Below are 20,176 nucleotides of genomic sequence, written 5' to 3' on the forward strand. Positions count from 1 at the left end.
TAAAGACCGGCGACCGAGGAACTGAAGAACGTTGACCAAGGAGCGTGGAGGATCCTCTTCGTATGTTTACCGCCGTACACTGAATATTGAAATGCAAGTTATGCGTTTAAATATGGCGTACCAATATTTAATCAGCCAATAGGAATGCAAGGTACGCGCATATTTAAACGCGTAACTTGCATTCAATATTCAGTGTACGACGGTGATCGTACGAAGAGGATCCACCACACTCCTTGGCTCCACAGTCGCCGATCTTCAGTTCCGCGGTCGCCGGTCTTCAATTCCGCAGTCGCCAGTCTTCAGTTCTGCGGTCGCCGGTCTTCAGCCATCGGCAATAAATAAATACAACTAAAAAGTCACGGGTACTGTCTTCTATGAAATATTAATATCATGAACATTAAATTGTCTTCCTAAAATATAATTATACAATAAAATGCATATAAATAAAACAGTGTATATACATTCATATTATACCTACAATCCCACATGCTTAATAGAAAGTTTTTTTTTTCTTTATTAGGAAGGTAGATTGCAGACATAGGGCTAGATTATAAGTGGTGGAGTGCAAAATGATATTTGCGCCCGACTTAGGAACACCAGCATTACAAGCTAGGTGCAATTCGAATTTAACCTCGAGTTCGCATTGCACAGACGCTTCCATAGGCTCCAATGGGAGCTTCGTTCTCAAACCATGAGACACAGGATGAGAACTAGCGCAGCATATTGTAAATATATATGTATATAAATATATACATATAAATTTATGTGTTTATATGTGTATATATGTTATCGGTAAAGTCATATATAGGGTAATCCTAGGATTACCCGGGTAAAACAGACATTACCCAAGCGGCTGTGTGTAAAGCCCGATTTATGATCATAAATCCCCTCAGAGTGCAGTCACTGCATCAAACATATATATCATTCACTGTAATTCCTCCATCTTCACTATCTTTTTTGCCCCGCCTATGGGGTTTCAAGGGGGCAAAGCCCCCTTGTAAACCTCATTCCCCAAGGTTTACTTGGGGTGGATGCCAGAGGATCAGCGGGGCGGGGCACCTTCCTTGAACCCCGCCCTCAGGTGGAGGCAAAAGAAATAGTATAGATGGGGGAATTACAGTACATCTGGCTTTAGCCACAGCCGATTGGGTAATGTCCTTTTAAACCGGGTAATCCTAGGATTACCTGGATTTCTTACTTTACCCTTAACCTATACACATATTAACACATAAATATTTATATATGTATATAAGCATATGCATATTTATTTACAGGGAACACACAGTTCCCATAGACCGCTATGTAAATGCACTTTTCATTGCCATTTTTTTTCCACACCCTACACTTGCCAACTTAAACCCCTCATAACTGCTTATTTGTGGGATTTTTTTTTATTTAAAAAAAAAAGGATATTTGTTTTTAATAAAAAAAAAAAGGATATTTGTTTTTAATAAAAAAAAAGGATATTTGTTTTTAATAAAAAAAAAGGATATTTGTTTTTAATTAAAAAAAAAAGAATATTTTTTATTTTAGGACCAATGAGTGTTATTTTGAAAACTAACCACCAGAGATCTGATCTCTGGTTGATTTTTTGAGCGCTAACTGCTACCGCGAGCTTGCGGTAGCAATAACCAGCCACTTGTAATGGATGGTTATTTATCGCGCGCCAGCAAATGGACAAATTCGCCCATTTACAGGTGCGCAATAAATTAATGCTCCACTTGTAGTTTGGCCCATAATAAATATATAGGCGTTCCGTATGAGTTTCATGGGTGTTCCATCTGAGCAACCTCTATTTTATTGGGGAAACATCACCATACGTTTCTGATATTCAAAGTACTGTCCTTCATGTTAGATGCACCTTTTCAGCCACATCAGTCTTGCCAGCTTTTCAGTGGTGAGAATTTCAATTGTGAGAAATGTAGTGAATATATAGGGAAACTTAAAGGACCACTCAATGCAGTAGAATTGCATAATTAACAAGTGCATAATAAAAAAGACAATGATTTAACACCCACTCTGAATTTCAAACAAGCAGTAGATTTTTTTTTCTGACACATTAAATTTTTCTCCCATTTTCTGCCCCCCTGTATCATGTGACAGACATCAGCCAATCACAGACTAGTATATGTATACCCTGTGAGCTTGTGCACATGCTCAGTAGGATCTTGTTCCCCAGAAAGTGTTTATATAAAAAGACTGTGTAAAATATTATAATGGAAGTAAATTGGAAAGTGTCTTAAAACTGCATCTGTTGTATCTGAATCATAAAAGTTTGTTTTGACTTGAGTGTCCCTTAAATGTACATAGGCATTATTTGAAGTGTTACTACACAGACACCATTTTCTGTTTTAGCGAACTCACAGTCTATGTTGTGTAAATATACTTTGCTGAGATTGCAGATAAGCGGCAGTGTTGTCGGACTTTTGCTGATACTGCGATCCCTATTATTTCCCATGGGAGACACATCACCACTAATTGGAACACAGAGTATCACCCCACTTTCTTTGAATATATCACCAGATCCATGGATTGTGAAACGACAAAAAGGCAGTTTCTTGTGGGTCTGATGATGTATTGATCGTCAGGGCCATAGTCTGCTGATAAAGTTTAAAAACACATTGCACTGCTATGCATTGCCATATTGGAATAATCCTATGGTGCCGAATTACTAAACTGCGAATGCAGCTGTTTTCCGCACGAGCCTTCAGCGCCAGAAATGTAAGTTAAGAAGCAGCGGTCTTAAGACTGCTGTTCCTTAACTCGTTCATTACCTCTGAGGCGGCGGACAGCAATCAGCCCGATTGGATGCGCAGGGGGCGATATTGCACAAGCATTTCACAAGGAATGTTTGTGCAATAATAAATGCTGACAACGTATGCTACAACAGATCATGTCCGCCCTAGCATGATAAATCGGCCCCTTAGCATCAAATTATATTGTAATTAGTATTCAGAATGGAGTTTATTATATGACGTTTATTTGCCTTTAAGGCTTCCCCATAAATGTCTAACCTACTCACTCATATCCCATTCCCTTTAACAGAGTTCCCACAACAAAAAGCATTAGAAGGTCAATAATATTATTCACTAGCATTAGATCATGGCATAGCATGCAAGCACTTAAACAAATATAGTGTGTATCTTATGAAGGAAGGCAATATATTTTGTACAGTGATGTTCCTAGTGGAAAGGTAAGGTCTGGGGTTAAGGTGATTTAATGCACTGTGCTATGCCTTGGGGTCAAAGTCACATAAGGAACAGCACTGTAATAGGGCATTGTCATATACTATATAGTGCTGTTCCCTAATGGGGAATGGTCATACAATGCACATTTCTGCACTCTGGTCATAATAATACATGGTAGTTTCCCTGCAAGGCAATGTCAAATAATTCATCATTCTGTGTAAGGTTGTACTTTCCTCTGTCCTTAAGGGAGCAAGGTCATATATGCATAGTGTTGTGCTATGGGTAAAAGCAAGTTCATAAAATGCACAATGATGTTCATTGTTGTACTCTTTCTACCCCTCCATACATGTTCACACAGTCATATTTAATTCTTATTTTATTACTACACTATTCTTGCTCACTCTGTCTGTCCTTCTTATCTTGTGTTGTAGCTGAGTCCCCGAAATCTGGTGAGAGAAGTGGGTACAGTAGCCCTGGCTCTCCTGGGACGCCTACCAGTCGCTCCCGCACACCTTCCATGCAGACCAATCGGGAGCCCAAAAAGATTGCCATTGTTCGTACTCCACCCAAATCCCCAGCATCTTCCAAAAGTCGCCTGCAACCAGTCCCTAGCCCAGCAGCTTTGCCTGATCTGAAAAACATTCGCTCCAAGATAGGTTCTACTGAAAACATCAGGCATCAGCCAGGAGGTGGCAAGGTACCCAACAGTAATTGGAGGGATATTTATCTGACTCCTGACACTAATAAGGGAAATGTGGTAGAGAAACAACTACTTAAAAAATGAATGGACAAAAAACCTGACATGAGGATCTAGATTTACTAATAATTCAAGGAACAAATATATTTAATATTTATACAGCAGATAAACTAAAATGTAATTGTGCTATTTTAAAAAGTCTATCCATATGTTAATATAGAAACAGGATAGAATTGAGAATCATCTCTCTGACTTGGGTGTCTAGGGATAAGGGATTTGACTGTAAGGAGTGGGAAGTATACATAACCTCAAGCAAAAACAGGAGTAAGGCACCAAAAGAGACAGAAAAAGGGGTGTTTGGGTGGAGGACAGTAAACTTGACAGCAAGAAGAGGAAAGAAAACATAAATGGAAATTGTGACACCAAGAAAGATAGTGGTGAGGGTCAAAATTCTACAGGTCCAAGATAAGGTTGACAAGATGACTTTCCTAAAAGGGGACAGGATACATTTTGCCAAAGAAGTGGGAAGAAGCTGCTTGCCCCATCCCTGGTCTCACACTCCTTGTTGTTCTATCCTTCCTTTCTCCCCTTTATTACATCTCCCCTATATTTCTACACAGATGTTATCTCCCACAGTCTTCCTGTCATCCCTTTATTATTTTGTGCCTATTCTCTAGACTAGTGTTTCTCAACCGCGGCCCTCAAGTACCCCTAACATGCCATGTTTTATTATAGAAGAGCACACGTGAAATAATCAGCTAATGGGTGAGAGCAAGTTAGTTACTTTTTATTTTACCTGTGCTCCAGTTCAGCTATAATGAATACCTGGCCTGTTGGGGGTAGATGAGTACAGTGGTTGAGAAACACTGCTCTAGACCTCCAGTTCCTTCTTCCACTCACTTTAATTCTTTTTTCTTTTTCCTACATTCATTCACTTTTTTCTTTTCCTATTCACATTCACCCCATTCTGTCTTCCAGATTTGCTCTTCTTCCTTTTCTGTTAGCGCACATCTTTCTACTGTATTAACCCCACCTTCTCATATTACTTTTATCTTTCTGTCACATTTTATCTTTCTCACTCTTCCCCAATGTTTATCTCCTCTCCCCATCTTCCTTTGTTCTCCTAGTCTCCGGTGCCCCCATAGCATTCTGTCCTGCTATCTTTAACTTTCAGCTCTCTCTTTCCTCCTTTACTCTCTCTTTCTTCCCTGCCCTTCAAACCCCGCAGGTGCAAATTGTGCACAAGAAGGTGGATGTGAGCAGTATTCAATCAAAGTGCGGATCAAAGGACAACCTAAAACACTTTCCCGGGGGAGGAGCAGTGAGTGACAAACACACACTGGCATTGTTATACTAACATGCACATCCCTTAATGGCATAATAATACATGTATAATATATATATATTAAGCACACTGACATAACATTTCTGCAAATCAATACGCATTCAGAGTTGAACTGTTTCTTCAGCATAATGCCTTTAATTACTCTGTTATTCTGTGGAGCCTCTTCTCTAAGGTGGGATTTCTTTATACGATTGTAAAGAGGGAAGGGCGAATGTGTTTATATTCAAATTCGAATGTTAGAAAGAATGTTATTGTAGAAATTCGATTTACATAATAGAATGTTTATACGAACAAATATTCTTTAAAATTCTATTATCGAATGTTATTTACAGTTTTCGAATGTCACATTCGAATTCATATATTAAATTTATAAAACACAATTGTAGACTAGAAATACTATTTCAAATTCGAATGTCACATTCGAATTCGAATATTACATTTATAAAACACAGTATTAGACTAGAAATACTATTTTGAATTTGAATGTCACATTCAAATTCGAATATTACATTTATAAAACACAGTATTAGACTAGAAATACTATTTTGAATTCGAATGTGACATTCGAATTTGAATGTAGCATTCAAATTCAAATATTACATTTATTAAACACAGTTGTAGACTAGAAATACTATTTTCGAATTTGAATCTTACATTCGAATTCGAATGTCACATTCGAATTTAAATATTACATTTCGAGATTGAATGAATACATAGCTAAACATTCTATTATTCAAACGACTGTTTTCGAATTTTATTGAAAAATTCAAAAATGAAAATTCAAAAATAGAATGTTAGAATTTGATATAAACATTCGAAATTCGATTAGAACGAACTAATGTATCAAAATTAATTTTAAATTTCGAATTCTTATAAACATTCACCCATTCCTAATTGTAAGTACACTAAACAGGATAAAACAGAAGAAAGGAGAAATTTGCTTCCCTAGAGTGCTTTCTCCATGCTTAGTAAATCGAAGCTACAAACACACATGATTCAGATTCACTTACAGTGAAAAGAGAAGTCAGATGTGAGCTCCTCCGCAGTACATCTGAGCTTGTTTGTTAAATTGTTTTGATTCGTCAAAAACAAACTGATGCTTAACATTGAATCTTTGAAGATTAGCAACATCATTTATTTAATGGAAAAAAAACCTGATCATTTGCAAGATGCACTAGCAAGGCTTGGGTATCTCTTAATTAAGGGGACACTGAACCTAAATTTTTTATTTTGTGATTCAGATAGAGCATGCAATTTTAAGCAACTTGCTAATTTACTCCTATTATCAATTTTTCTTCGTTCTCTTGCTATCTTTATTTGAAAAAGAAGGCATCTAAGCTAAGGAGCCAGTGAATCTTTGGTTCAGTACGCTGGACAGAACTTTTTTATTGGTGTGTTAATTTATCCACCAATCAGCAAGAACAACCCAGGTTGTTCACCAAAAATGGACCGGCATCTAAATTTACATTTTTGCTTTTCACATAAAGATACCAAGATAATGAAGAAAATTTGATAATAGGAGTAAATTAGAAGTTGCTTAAAATTGCATGCTCTATCTGAATCACAAAAGAAAAAAATTGAGTTCAGTGTCCCTTTAAATAAAAAAAACACTGTGTATAAGTCTTCAAGTAAAATTCCCTAAAGTGAATAAAGAGAAAGATATGAATCTTAAATCTCTACCAGCAGTCATATCCTGTCACTGGGTGCTGTTCTAGTCCGACAGAATAACTGTAAATGCCTTACTTGAGGTTTTCAAGACGATTCCAATCTATTATAAATCCATAAAACTATTGATGGTTTGCAAGTACTTTTGCTCCTTATAATTACCGGTATATCAATGAGAATTTGACAGAAGACGTTTCTGTGAATAACATTTATATGATTTTTGGCCTTTTCTGCTTCAGTAGTCTTGGACCCTTAATATATATATATATAGTGGTACTCAGATTTTTTTTATTATTAATATATTTTGTAACGCAATGTGCCGACAGCCATTAATAATTTAATGTAAACTATTATAAAAAAAGACCAGTACAATTGATATATATTTAATCATCAAAGAATGAGAATGTTTCAACGAAATTGTATGTATTGTTAGAGCATAATATTAGAACGAACATCTAACAACATTACTTATGACACAATGCACATCCTAAATACTTAAATAAATTCTCTCCAAATAAGAAACCAAAAGTTCAGTAACCACAGTCTAAATTAAAGTGAATCTCTTAGTGCTCATGGAACGCCTCACAACTGATCCGGATCAGAAAGTCCTTAAAACTGCAGAAGCATTTAGTGCAACAGCAGGCTCCAAATAGCCTGAAGGATATAAAATCAAATCCTGGAAGGGTAACGACTTTATTACCTTGTAGCAAGGAGCCTTTAATCCTTTTTTATGATTGAAAATAAGTGATTACAAAATGTTAATTATAAAATTTGAACAAACTAGGCCACCATCACTAATACTAAATCAATTGCATATTTAGCATTTGAATTGACTGTGTATATTTTGCTTTGATGTAAAAGTACAGACCACCGTTCCACCTTAAAAAACTAATTGAAGAACCAGAGAAACATCTGTTTTCCAAACATGAATAAAAGAAAACCAGATAAACCTGTTAAATCACATTTATATGCTAAAATTTGTAATGGATTGGAATGCCTTAGAAAAGGAGGACTATCAGCGTTGAGAATGAGGCTTTTGTGTGGCAAACTAATGGTTTAGAATGTAAGTGCTAGGTGAAACTGAATAAAACCCAACCATAAACTGATTTGCTTGTTGGGGGCAGGGCCTAAGGATGAATAAATATTTTTCCTACTACTAATGCAGTAGTTGTCCATATTTGATTGGATCATTTCACCAAGCTACCCCTCCCTATTGTCTGATAAAGAGTTATGCAACTGTGAAGCTTATCTCAGGGGAGTAAAAAGCATACTGTGCACACTGAGCAAATACAATAAACTGTATCCAACGATGAATTAGTTTAACAACTAGACTCCTGTGGGTACTTGACATTGAATTTTTTTTTTTAATTAAAATTTTTATTGAGGTTGTAAGAAATATTACACAGATATTCAATCAGTAACAAGAATTACTTAACATTGGGACATACATTATTAATACAAGGGCTAAGCACAACAGTCTGAGTATTACAGCTCTATACATAGATTCTGTGCATCGTCACAAGAGTATTAATACAATGACTATAGTATATAATTCTATAGCTAAAATTTACTCTTCAGGTGTGTAAATAAAGAGATTAAGAACAAGTGATAAGCAAACGAGAATGATGTTATAAAGTAAAGATGACTAGTATGTCAGTAAAAAAATAATGGAACCTCATTTTTATATTATATTCCTAGGAAATATGTATCCCATCTCGCTATAAAGGATATTCATGAAATGGGATTAGTGCAAGATTGGGTTGGAGTTGGTTTGGTCACTTTTGGACCAAGTTAGCAAGGCAGGGGGAAAGGTAATACAACGGGCATGAGCCGCTCTGAGTGGATTAGGGGAGGGGATGAGGGACGGAACCATATAGGGTGCCAACATAGTAATGTGGAAAGAGTGAACTTCTAAGGGCATGTTAAAGCTTAAGGCCCTAATAATAATATATACATGTGTATCTAAGTCAATAAAAACTGAGAGGGTCAGCACTCTATACCTATGACAAGTTAATGTGTAATTCTATGTAGATCTCCCTTATTTAATTGTCTTTAGACATATAATGACCCTTACGGATGACACATATTTTCACTAGAGGGTTGAACTATTCACCAGGGTCTCTGTTCTTGAGGTCATAGTGTAACCACTAGTGGGTGCGTGGATGTACATACATAAACAAATACCAATACATCGATAGATACATACCTATACAGATAAATACAGATAAACTCCTATCTATATATACATACATTTAGATGCACCAGATATAAACCAATATAAACTAGGTTCCTGAAGAGAGAGTGAGGAAATTTGTTGAAATAGATGGGATCATCTAACTTAAGAGTACGCCATTTAAAGAACTTAATATTTTTTGGGGGGACCAGACATAGCTAGATCTAAAGCTGACTACTTAAATATATCTATCATAACTGCAACGTGTTGAGTGTCCTATTAGAACAGCCATTTGACTATATATAGTATGCTCCTATTAACCAAACCTATGCAACTGCTAAAATGTATGTATTGGGGAGATTAAGTAATCTATATGGTATGCTTGGGTTAGAATGAATCTATAATTCCCCAAAGAGTGGTAATGGTAGCAAGCATATCCTATCACGTACAATATTAACAAGAGGGGCTGAATAATGCTAACCTAAAATGTATAAAAGAGCTTTCTAGAGTATTACAACATCAATCTGAAACATATGAGACTTGAACTTAACAAGACGAGCTGCATTAGAAAGTTTGACACTCCGGAAGTGAATTCTAAGACAAGTTAAACATATCTTTAAATATAATATCAAACAAATGACTAGTGCTACAAACCAGCGGTCAAAATAGAAATACATTTTACCAACATGAAAACTGACAGAAGCTATACGACCCCACTATAACATTTCAAACTTTAGAGTCATCATTAGTATCCATGGGTTGTATGGGATACATAAGGAGGGTCCTTTTAGATAGGCTTGAAATCGTCAGGACCTCTTGTGAACCAGTAGGGGAGGCTATTTAATTTTAGATGTAACAGTTAAGGATGCCACCTATAAAATCAGACATACCGTCATCATGCTGCTGGACTCTCATCCATATGTTGAGCACATCGACTTGTGAAATGACTTAAAAGTGCAAAATAGCCCTCCTTAATAATACAATATATGCGTGCTAACTTAGAAACATACTGGTTGCATCTGCTAAAGACCTAAAATAACTACAGTGATCTAGTGAACATTAACATTTAACGTATTCCTAGTCTCAGATTTAAGATATGATTCTCTACTGGGGTACATACATAGTCTAAGTCATAAACCTATTATCTGGGGGAGCAAACTCTAAAAGTGGTGAGCATAAACAGAAGGACCTAGAAAAAAAAAAAGATCTCGGTGCCATGCGATCTGTCCATTTGTTGTCTCAGAAAGATCTGCAAGTGAGAGGGAGCACTAGGCTCCGAGTATATGACCCTGCTATCCCACTCCACATCTCAAAATCTGAGAGACTCCTGTCATCCGATAGAGCTCTTGAAGGTGTACCTGGCTTCTGAGGCGTCTTAGGGGTAGGTTATGTTTCGGGAGCCACCGGAGATTGTAAATAGAAAGGGCCTTGGCCGAGTCCTTGGAATCAGCTAACTCCATGTTGTCGATAGAAATGTGAACTGCGGCCTTCAGGTAACGGATCTTACTCGTGTCTTTCAACTGACTCTGAGCCGGCTTCAGCTGCATTGTGCAATGCTGCACAGGATCTGTGAGCACATCGAAAGGCTGCAGAGCGCTGTATCGTTCACAGAGAAGTATCCGTTCTGTCATCTCAGAACTAGGCTTCTGAATAGCTGTGAGATATACCTCTTCTGCCTCCAGATGTGTATCCAGTTTCCGAATTGGGGTATAGAAGTTATAATAACCAGCAACCTCCTTACTATCCACTGGTGGCGGCTCAGACTGTTGCGGGTTCATGGCGGCTCTCAACTCTCTAGTAAGGACTTGCCGGTGGTTGTCCAGTAAAAGCTCCAGTTTGTGAAGCGCAGATACTATTTGCCTTTCCATATTACAGCTTATAAGGCGGTTAAAGAGTGAAAGATGTCTCTCTAAACAAAGAGATGGTGCTTAGGCGTCCCCAAGATGGCGGCTCACTCTATGCTGCAATCCCAGAAAGCAGGAAGGTCTTTGTATTTGTTGCATCGCCAACTATTCTGCTTTATTGACCCATGTCACATGTCCTCTTGTTCTACCACATGTTAAAGGTCACATATTGGGGAATAAAAGATCTTAACGTGCCAATATTATAAGTGATTTGTAAGCAAACAGCAGGAGCTCTAGCATGGCACGTCTTGTTGTTTCGGCTGCTGGCTCCGCCCCCCTGAATTTTATTTTTTTTAAAAAGAGAGACATGGCAAAATTCAAATGCCAATCCACAAAATAGTGGATGGTTGCATAGTTAACACTACCTCTAGGGTGGTCAACCAGTCACACAAGACACAAAAAAAACCATACAATATAATTAAGGAGTTAAGCTTTCCTAGTGTGGAAAAATACTCTCCTGGTACTAATTCTCATCTGCTTGAGTCAATCCCCTCATCATAAACCTCCTGATGTTTTTTCATAAAAAAACCCTCAGCTCTTGAATGTCAAATAATTTAACATGTATTAGATAGAAATAGGATCTGGCAGGGCATATAGACTAAGTTTCATATAATTATTACATTATCTAACAGTTTCTGATAGATAGCGGATCATGTTTAATATCAAGTCCTCCACATTATTACTCTGACTGTGAATGTCCTCACTCCGGGTCTGTTTTTTAATAGGTAATTAATGAACGATGCATTCATGGGCACAGGCTTGGTATGTTGTGTCTATTAAGGTCACTAACAACTAACAAAGCATGTAGCCAACTTAAATTAAATATGTTCCAGCAAATATAATAAGCTTTAGAGACATGGGTTTGAGAGAGCCATGCAAATAAAGAAAATGTTATAAATACTCAGTTTATAGGACAAAGTACTGCAATCTCCAAAAACAGCAGTAGGTCTGAAATGCAATTACCTGGATAGTTTGCGGCTTTTTTAATTTTTGGTACCTGGAAAGTAGCTATCCTCAGAAAACTTTTTCTACAATATATATATATGTGTGTGTGTATATATATATATATATATATATCAGAAGAGAGAGAACAGCACTCCTGAGATAGAACAAAAGCTAGAATAACTTGCATGCCTGTTCATTTCTATTGCAACTCAGGGTGCACGTTCTTTTAGCACACTATGCCTTTTTACAGAGAAAAAATATCCTGTAGCATATCAGTCTGACCCTGCCCAATGACAGTCCAGCGCCGAAATACCAGGCAATTCCTCTCTTTTCTGATATTTATGCAAATTGCTCTTGGGTCTCCCTAAGAGTAATGGGGAAACCAGACGTGGACTCCGTGCACACATGCCCTTAGAGAGATACAACTGCACCTCACTGACGAGGCCCACAGAAGGCCGAAACGATCGTCTGGGGTTGTTGTTTCTCTTGTTCAGAGAAGAATTGCCTGGTATTTCGGCACTGGGCTGTCATTGGGCAGGATCAGACTGATATCCTACAGGATATTTTTTCTCTGTGGAAAGGCATAAACGTGTGCTAAAAGAACGCGCACCCTGAGTTGCAATTGAAATGAACAGGCATGGAAGTTATTCTAGCTTTTTTTCTATCTCAGGAGTGCTGTTCTTTCTTTTCTGATATATATATATATATATATGTGTCTGTGTATATATATATATATATATATATATATATATATATATATATATATATATATATATATTTATATAAGTTGTGCCAGCACCCCTAGTTTAATAAGTGTCACAGTTCTATATACTGAGATAAGATATTGTGTGTCCTATATAGGACCACACTTCTCAGTATAGTGCACGGATAAGGGTATTTAGTTAATATACATTTAGACAAGAAAAAATAGACCCTTATTTCTCCAGCACCCAACTATGTCTGAAAATTTATATATACTTTTAGACAAGGAAAGATTATTGAGTCAATAATTCACATACTCTTTGAAAATGCGTAATTCTAAGATTTATATATCAATATCAGCATTACAATAAATCCTAAGCATGACCCCCAAATTAAAAGGTACAAAGTCCACAACCCGGGTCGTTAGTGGAAGTTAGTAAGTTAGTCCGTTAATTAACCGGTATTGGATAATTCCAAAATGTATTGGCACATTTGTAATCCCAGGTTTGGAAACCAACGTTAATGCAAGGACAGCACCAATTATTGTGTAACACTCACACAGCAGGTATAACTTGTATCTTCGTACTCCCAATGCAAATTTGTAACTGTATCACTTTCAGCAAAAAAATGGCAACTCTTCCATACCACATTTAACTCGCTGTGACAGTTCTATGTTGCGTGTAGAGATATAATGAACAAGTACCTGCTTCCTCGATGTTTCAATGGTGACATATTATGGTGCCATATCTACCTGCTCGTTGCTTCCAATTGTTTCGATTGAAACCGGGTTTGGAGATATCACCTTTGTTTTTTCCTCCGTGCTTTCTTGGCTCTTTCAATGCATCCGCACGCCTTAACTTTCACCGGAGTATGATTATCCTTGGGAATTATCCAATACCGGTTAATTAACGGACTAACTTACTAACTTCCACTAACAACCCGGGTTGTGGACTTTGTACCTTTTAATTTGGGGGTCATGCTTAGGATTTATTGTAATGCTGATATTGATATATAAATCTTAGAATTACGCATTTTCAAAGAGTATGTGAATTATTGACTCAATAATCTTTCCTTGTCTAAAAGTATATATAAATTTTCAGACATAGTTGGGTGCTGGAGAAATAAGGGTCTATTTTTTCTTGTCTAAATGTATATATATATATATATATATATATACGGTATATATTTATTTATTTATAGATACAGATAGATAGATATAGATCCACATAATTATCAGTATGTTTATTCAGTTGCAAGACCAAATGATATTCTATCAAGTTTAGGCTAAGCCTTTAGCTGTAATGTGGATAATAGTCTTAAGGTTTTGAATCATTGATGAGCACCAGGCCCTGAATGTTGTGATGTTTCAGAACATGGCTATACATCAATTCTCAAAAGAATGTTCATGTGGCTATGTCCCATCATCCTTATATTAGTAGCAAATTCAATTTCACTAGAATGGAATAGCACTTGGGTAATTTTAGATTCTCAGCATTTTCACAATGAGCAAAATCCATGATAAATGCATTGGCAGTGCTGCATCTAATCTGTGCATCTGTTTAGTATTTGCTAGGATGAGGAAGGTGCCAGACCTTACTCTTTCATTGACTACATATTTTGGCAATTTTCACAAAGGTTTCACGTCTCTTGTTACCACATTTGAAGTTGCACGATTTCTGTTTGTAGTCAGCAAGCAGATTCAAATAGATCTGTCCCATAGACAATAATCTGGTCATTTTTGTGACATGTGTACTATTAAGCAAAACAATTTATTTCCAATAAGTGTTCTATTAACACGAGAAGCATATATATAATATCAAACTTGTGGGTTATGGTCAGTTCCATCACCTCTACAGAACAGTATACAATCAATTGTGTTTTCAGCAGTAGGCCCTAAAAATTATAACAGTGCTAATCCACAGTCATTTTAGAAAAAAGTATGGGTGTTATTGTTAGTCCCATTGGAGAAATCACCTAGATTACGAGTTATGCGCTAAACAGGGTGCGTAAATAACGCAAAAAAATTATCGGTATCGCACTTTCCATAGCGCTGCCATTAAAAGTAACTGAAAAACCTCCCTGTGCTATGCGTTATGGTGCAATAAGCTCCATACGGCACAAAAGCCAAGGGCTGAGTTTACGTGCTTGTGTACGCTTTCCCCCATAGACATTAATGGCAAATCGCTGTAATGCAACCCCATTGATGTATATGGGGAAACTAAAGTTAAGTTTAAACCTAACACCCTAACATAAACCCCTAGCCTAAATACCCCTAATCCGCCACCCCCGACATTGCCAACACTAAATAAAGTTAATAACCCCTAAACCGCCGCCCCCGACATCTCCAACACTAAATAAAATATTTAACCCCTAATCCGCTGACCTCCGACATCGTCGGCACTAAATAAATCTATTAACCCCTAAACCGCTGCCCCCCCCACATCGCTAACACTATAATAAAGTATCAACCCCTAAACCTCCAGCCCCCCACATCACAACTAATAAACTAAACCTATTAACCCCTAAACCACCAGCCCCCCACATCACAACTAATAAACTAAACCTTTTAACCCCTAAACTGCCGGCTCCCCACATCGCAAAACACTAAATTAAACTATGAACCCTTAAACCTAAAACCCCCCTAACTTAAATAAACCTAATACTATGAAAGAATTTAAAATATCTAACATTACGAAAAATTAAAAACTCTAAGCTTACAAAAAATAATAAAAAGCCCCCCCAAAATAAAACCCCTAAGCTAACAATAAACTATTAATAGCCCTTAAAAGGGCATTTTGCAGGGCATTGCCCTAAGTTAAACAGCTCTTTTACCTACAAAAAATTACAAAGTCCCCCCAACAGTAAAACCTACCACCCAACCAAACCCCCAAAATAAAAAACCTAGTCTAAAAAATCCTAAGCTACCCATTGGCCCTAAAGGGGCATTTGTATGGGTAATACCCTTAAAAGAGCATTCAGCTCTTTTAATGCCCTTAAAAGGGCGTTCAGCTCTTTTACATTGTCCAAAGCCATAATATAAAAAAGAAAAAAAAAACACCCCAAGAAATTAAGAAATAAAAACAACTAACCCTAACCCCAGGAAATCTACTCACGGTTCCTGAAGTCCGGTCATCCATCCTCATCCAGATGGCGAAATCTTCCTCCATCGCGGGACCATCTTCTATCTTCATCCCGGTGGTGCGGAGCTGTGGAGGGGTGGAGCTGTCCAGGACGTGCAATGACATCCAGCGCGAAGCTTCCTCTTTATACGATCACCTCCATACACTGAAGCTTGATTGCAAGGTACCTGTTTAAAAATGGGGAATTGCTATTTTCAAATCAGCCAATAGGATGATAGCTACTGAAATCCTATTGGCTGTAACGCAAGCATTTTAGCCAGACCGCAAAGCCAGTAATATAGCGCTATGGAAAATCCCGCACTCAAGCGTAATTTTTTGAGTGCGGAATAGAGGGTTGCGTTAAGACGAAAATGCTTGCGGTATAGCTATACCGCAGTGACTTGTAATATGCGTTACTGGCCATTCCACGCGCAATGGCAAATTTTTCGCACCATAACGCAAAACTTGTAATCTACCCGATTGTAAATTACTTTAAAGGATCCAACACAAATGCCAGAGATATTCCACTTGTCTCATAGCATACATTAGAGAAAATGGATCTGCCACATTGCAGACCTTTAGGATCTAACACAAATGGAAGAGATACTCCACTTGGCTCATTACAAACGTTAGAGAAAACGGATCTGTCACACTGCAAACCTTTGAGTTACTCCACTGCACAAATTAAAGGAATAGTCTAGTCAAAATTAAGTGTTCATGTTTCGGATAGAGCGTGACATTTTAAGCAACTTTCTAATTTACTCCTATTATCATTTTTTCTTCATTCTCTTGGTATATTTATTTGAATGTAAGCTTAAGAGCTGGCCCATTTTTAGTTCAGCACCTGGGTAGCGCTTGCTGATTGGTGGCTACATTTAGACACCAATCAGCCAGCGCTACCCAGGTGTTGAACCAAAAATGGGCTGGCTCCTATGTTTACAGTCTTGCTTTTTAAAATAAAGATACAAAGAGAAAAAAGAAAATTGATAATATGAGTAAATTAGAAAGTTGCTTAAAATTACCTGCTCTATCTGAATCATGAAAGTTTAATTTTGACTAGACTATTCCTTTAAAGCTACGTGTCTCATAACAGAGCTGTAGGGTACCCAACTGAGGTAATAGTACTCACCCGTAATGTACACCAAATGTCTCCACAGGCCCAGTACAAATTCTGTTGGTTATCTTCTAGTCTGAGCATAGAGACCTCTGGTACTCCATCAGTCTAAGTACATTGCGTTGAAGTACACCACCAAACTCAGTACAATATCCTATGGTATTTGACTGGTCCCATTGTATGACCTTGAGAGCCAAAGACTGACACAAATCAACAGATACATACATAAACTCCTCATAAATCACACGCACATGAAGTAAGAGACCACTATACACAAAAGGATGCATGGACTAGCTTCACTAATGGCTCCTTCTCTATTGTCGAATTTCTACATTATTCTAGAAACATTATACCCTAAAGTTTATACACCTCTTGTTCTTTGGTGAATATGCTCTTTTTAAATTGGGGAGATAGAATTGACTGTTAGTGAATCTACCCCAGTGTCAAATTATGTGATTGGTCAAAGCTCCTTAGATGTTCCATTTAATACAGAGCTCCACATTTTAATATTGATAGATACGGGTAAAAGGAGATTTTTCAGATTTGGAGCTTAGGGTTTTAAATCATTGCATGTGGGAAGCTCTTTGCTGACATATATGCTTAACATTTTCAGATTCAAATAACACATAAACCAGTCGATCTGAAGCATGTGACCTCCAAGTGCGGATCCATGAGCAATATCCACCATAAGCCAGGTACTGTCCCTCAACTGTGGATGACATACTCATTCAATACTATGCCTGAATAATATGTACACATTCTAAGCACACAATCATGGGTCACCACAGCTGACCTTTTATCCCAGCACCCACTCATATTAAGCTTCTTCCATGCCAGGCTATGTGACACCTCCTAACCATGTTACATCTTCACACTATTTAGTAACGCTCATCCATCCTTATTTATTTCCACATCAGGTGGCGGAAATGTGGAAGTGAAATCAGAAAAGTTGGACTTTAAGGAGAAGGTTCAATCAAAGATTGGCTCCCTGGATAACATCACTCACACCCCAGGGGGTGGGTCCAAAAAGGTATTGTAACAGCATACTGTCAACAAAGAAATCAGGAGAGCATAAGGTAGAGCCAGGCTTGCAAACCACTTGAATGGGGCATGGATTAAACTATTTATTATAGAGGTTTATGACATAAAAGACCATAGAAAACAACCACATATTTTAGAAAGATTCCCCTAAAATATGTACAGATGCATTTCTTGCTATCTCTTGATAGCTTTTCAAATAATTTGTTAGAAAAGATCCAGTAGACATCAGGAAGGAAAACCTTGCAGGCCAAATGTTCTCCTGATATTCTTCACACTCTGACTAAACTGGTGCTTCTAATCTGTTGTGATTTTTATCCTTCTGATGCTTAAGCTAACAATACTACTATACTTTACTAATTATACAATTATTATGGGAACATGAAGCATTGCACTTGGTCGTTTCTCCACACTGTGTACTCGCTCTGTCACTTTACATTCTACATAGAAGATCCCCTTGGATTACTCTCTGGACTCTATCCCCAAAATCATAACTTTCCCTCTCATTAAAACTAACATTACCTGCTCACTAAAATCCTATCCTCCTTTCATGTTTGCTTTCTTCACTAACCTAAATTCAGCATCCCTTAAAAAAAATATTGTTTTCACCAAAATATAATTTCCCAGATTCTGCTTTCCTCTCAGAATGTCTACTTTTTTACTTCACCAAAATTGTGCCTTCATTTCACTAATCTCCTACCATAAATCACAGAACTTTTTACTCACCTTCACCAAAATCTAACCTCTATTTGAAATTTTCCTTCATTCTCACCAATGAATTGCTCTCTTCTTGACAAGAGCATGTTTTATCCAGCCATCTTCATCTACCATGTTTGCTTCCTCTCTGTTTCTCATGCCTCAATCATATATTTCATAATAAAGTTTATTCACAATTATCTACAATCTTTTCCCATCTTTCTTATATTATCTACCCTCTATAGAACCCTGCCTATGTCTTGTTACTTGCCCAAATGTCTCATTTAGTGCCACAAGGAAGTTGGTCATACTGACAATCCACAGTGCTTATACGTTTATTACAAGACCAGAGACTCATATTTGTACTGGTAATTTGATATTGTTGCCAGATTGCCAGATTGTTGCTAACACCCCAACCTACTACTTCACGCTGATAGAACCTGAGTTCAGTCCCAGGGTGTACAATATCTTTTATTTACTATAATTTTCTAATTTATTACATAATTGTTTTGTTATTATAGTATACACAACACATAAATAATACATATAATAATGTAAAAAATTACTAAAGACAGTAGCTAAAAGATATTGGGCCAGATTACAAGTGGAGCACTGTTTAGCAGTTTTGCTAGAGCACTTATTGCGCTAGAAGTAAACTTTTTGCACTCATCGGATTGCGCTGGTATTACGAGTTAAAGGTAAAAAAGTTATCACTCTTGTGCTAACCCGATGTGCACAAAAACCCAAACTTACAATATCAAGCAAGATAACCTATTCCCCCATAGAAGTCAATGGAGGGAAAAAAGTGTGGGGGGGGAACCTAACACCCTACTTGTGAGCTAACCCGATCGCATATTCTCATCTGCGCTAACCCGACAAGAAAATATGAATATTTCACATTCCAATGGTTCTGCACATAGCAGAATATGTTCTAATTATTCATAAATACAGACTTATATATATATATATATGCACACACACACATATATACATCTTTAGAGATGTATATCTATGTATCTCAATGTTAAAACCCTTTGCCTGCCTTTTTTTCACCAGCGACCTCATATCTTTGTGAGCAATTATAACTTTTTTGTGCAATTATTTTCTTGAATTATTTTTATTAGACAGTGTTAATATGAGTGTAAGTGTACTTTGTAATGTATTTTTGATGTGTTTTGTGACACTTTTTAGATTTGCACAACAGTTAACCAGAGCTCTGAGGTCACGGTAATCATAGTTGCGTAAATTGCGATTGTGCACACACGTTCACATTTATTTTCAACTTGTAATATGAGCACAATTAAACATATAACGATTGCGAAAACCCAATATCGCTTGAGTGCAAACGTTTGCTCTACAGCTATAATCTGGCCCATTGTTAGTGTAAATCATTTGCTTATGATGTTAGCTATCTGGCAACAACAACAAGCAAAATAAAACTAATGTAAAATGTTTTAGTCAATTAGCAGTGCAAATATTCATCTATTTGTCTTTAATAAAATCATGATAATTCCTTCACAAAGCTAGGGAAATCTATAGAATATGGCAGTGTCACTTTGATACTTGGTTTGGAACAATAATTGCACATTA

General features: G+C 37.1%; 1 protein-coding gene across 10 annotated transcripts in view; it reads left to right on the forward strand.

Moving 5' to 3' along the window:
• Positions 1-20,176, forward strand: part of LOC128646856 (microtubule-associated protein tau) — a 169,444-nt gene that overhangs the window by 135,492 nt on the left and 13,776 nt on the right. For 9 of the 10 annotated variants that reach the window (XM_053699658.1, XM_053699670.1, XM_053699678.1 and 6 more), the window contains 4 exons: positions 3,620-3,885; positions 5,114-5,206; positions 17,466-17,547; positions 17,770-17,882. In XM_053699658.1, coding sequence (XP_053555633.1) covers positions 3,620-3,885; positions 5,114-5,206; positions 17,466-17,547; positions 17,770-17,882 — 554 coding nt within the window. The remainder of the gene's footprint in view (positions 1-3,619; positions 3,886-5,113; positions 5,207-17,465; positions 17,548-17,769; positions 17,883-20,176) is intronic. The other variant, XM_053699684.1, reaches the window with a different exon arrangement.

Source organism: Bombina bombina, chromosome 1 (assembly GCF_027579735.1).
Source record: "Bombina bombina isolate aBomBom1 chromosome 1, aBomBom1.pri, whole genome shotgun sequence".
Taxonomy (NCBI): Eukaryota; Metazoa; Chordata; class Amphibia; order Anura; family Bombinatoridae; genus Bombina; species Bombina bombina.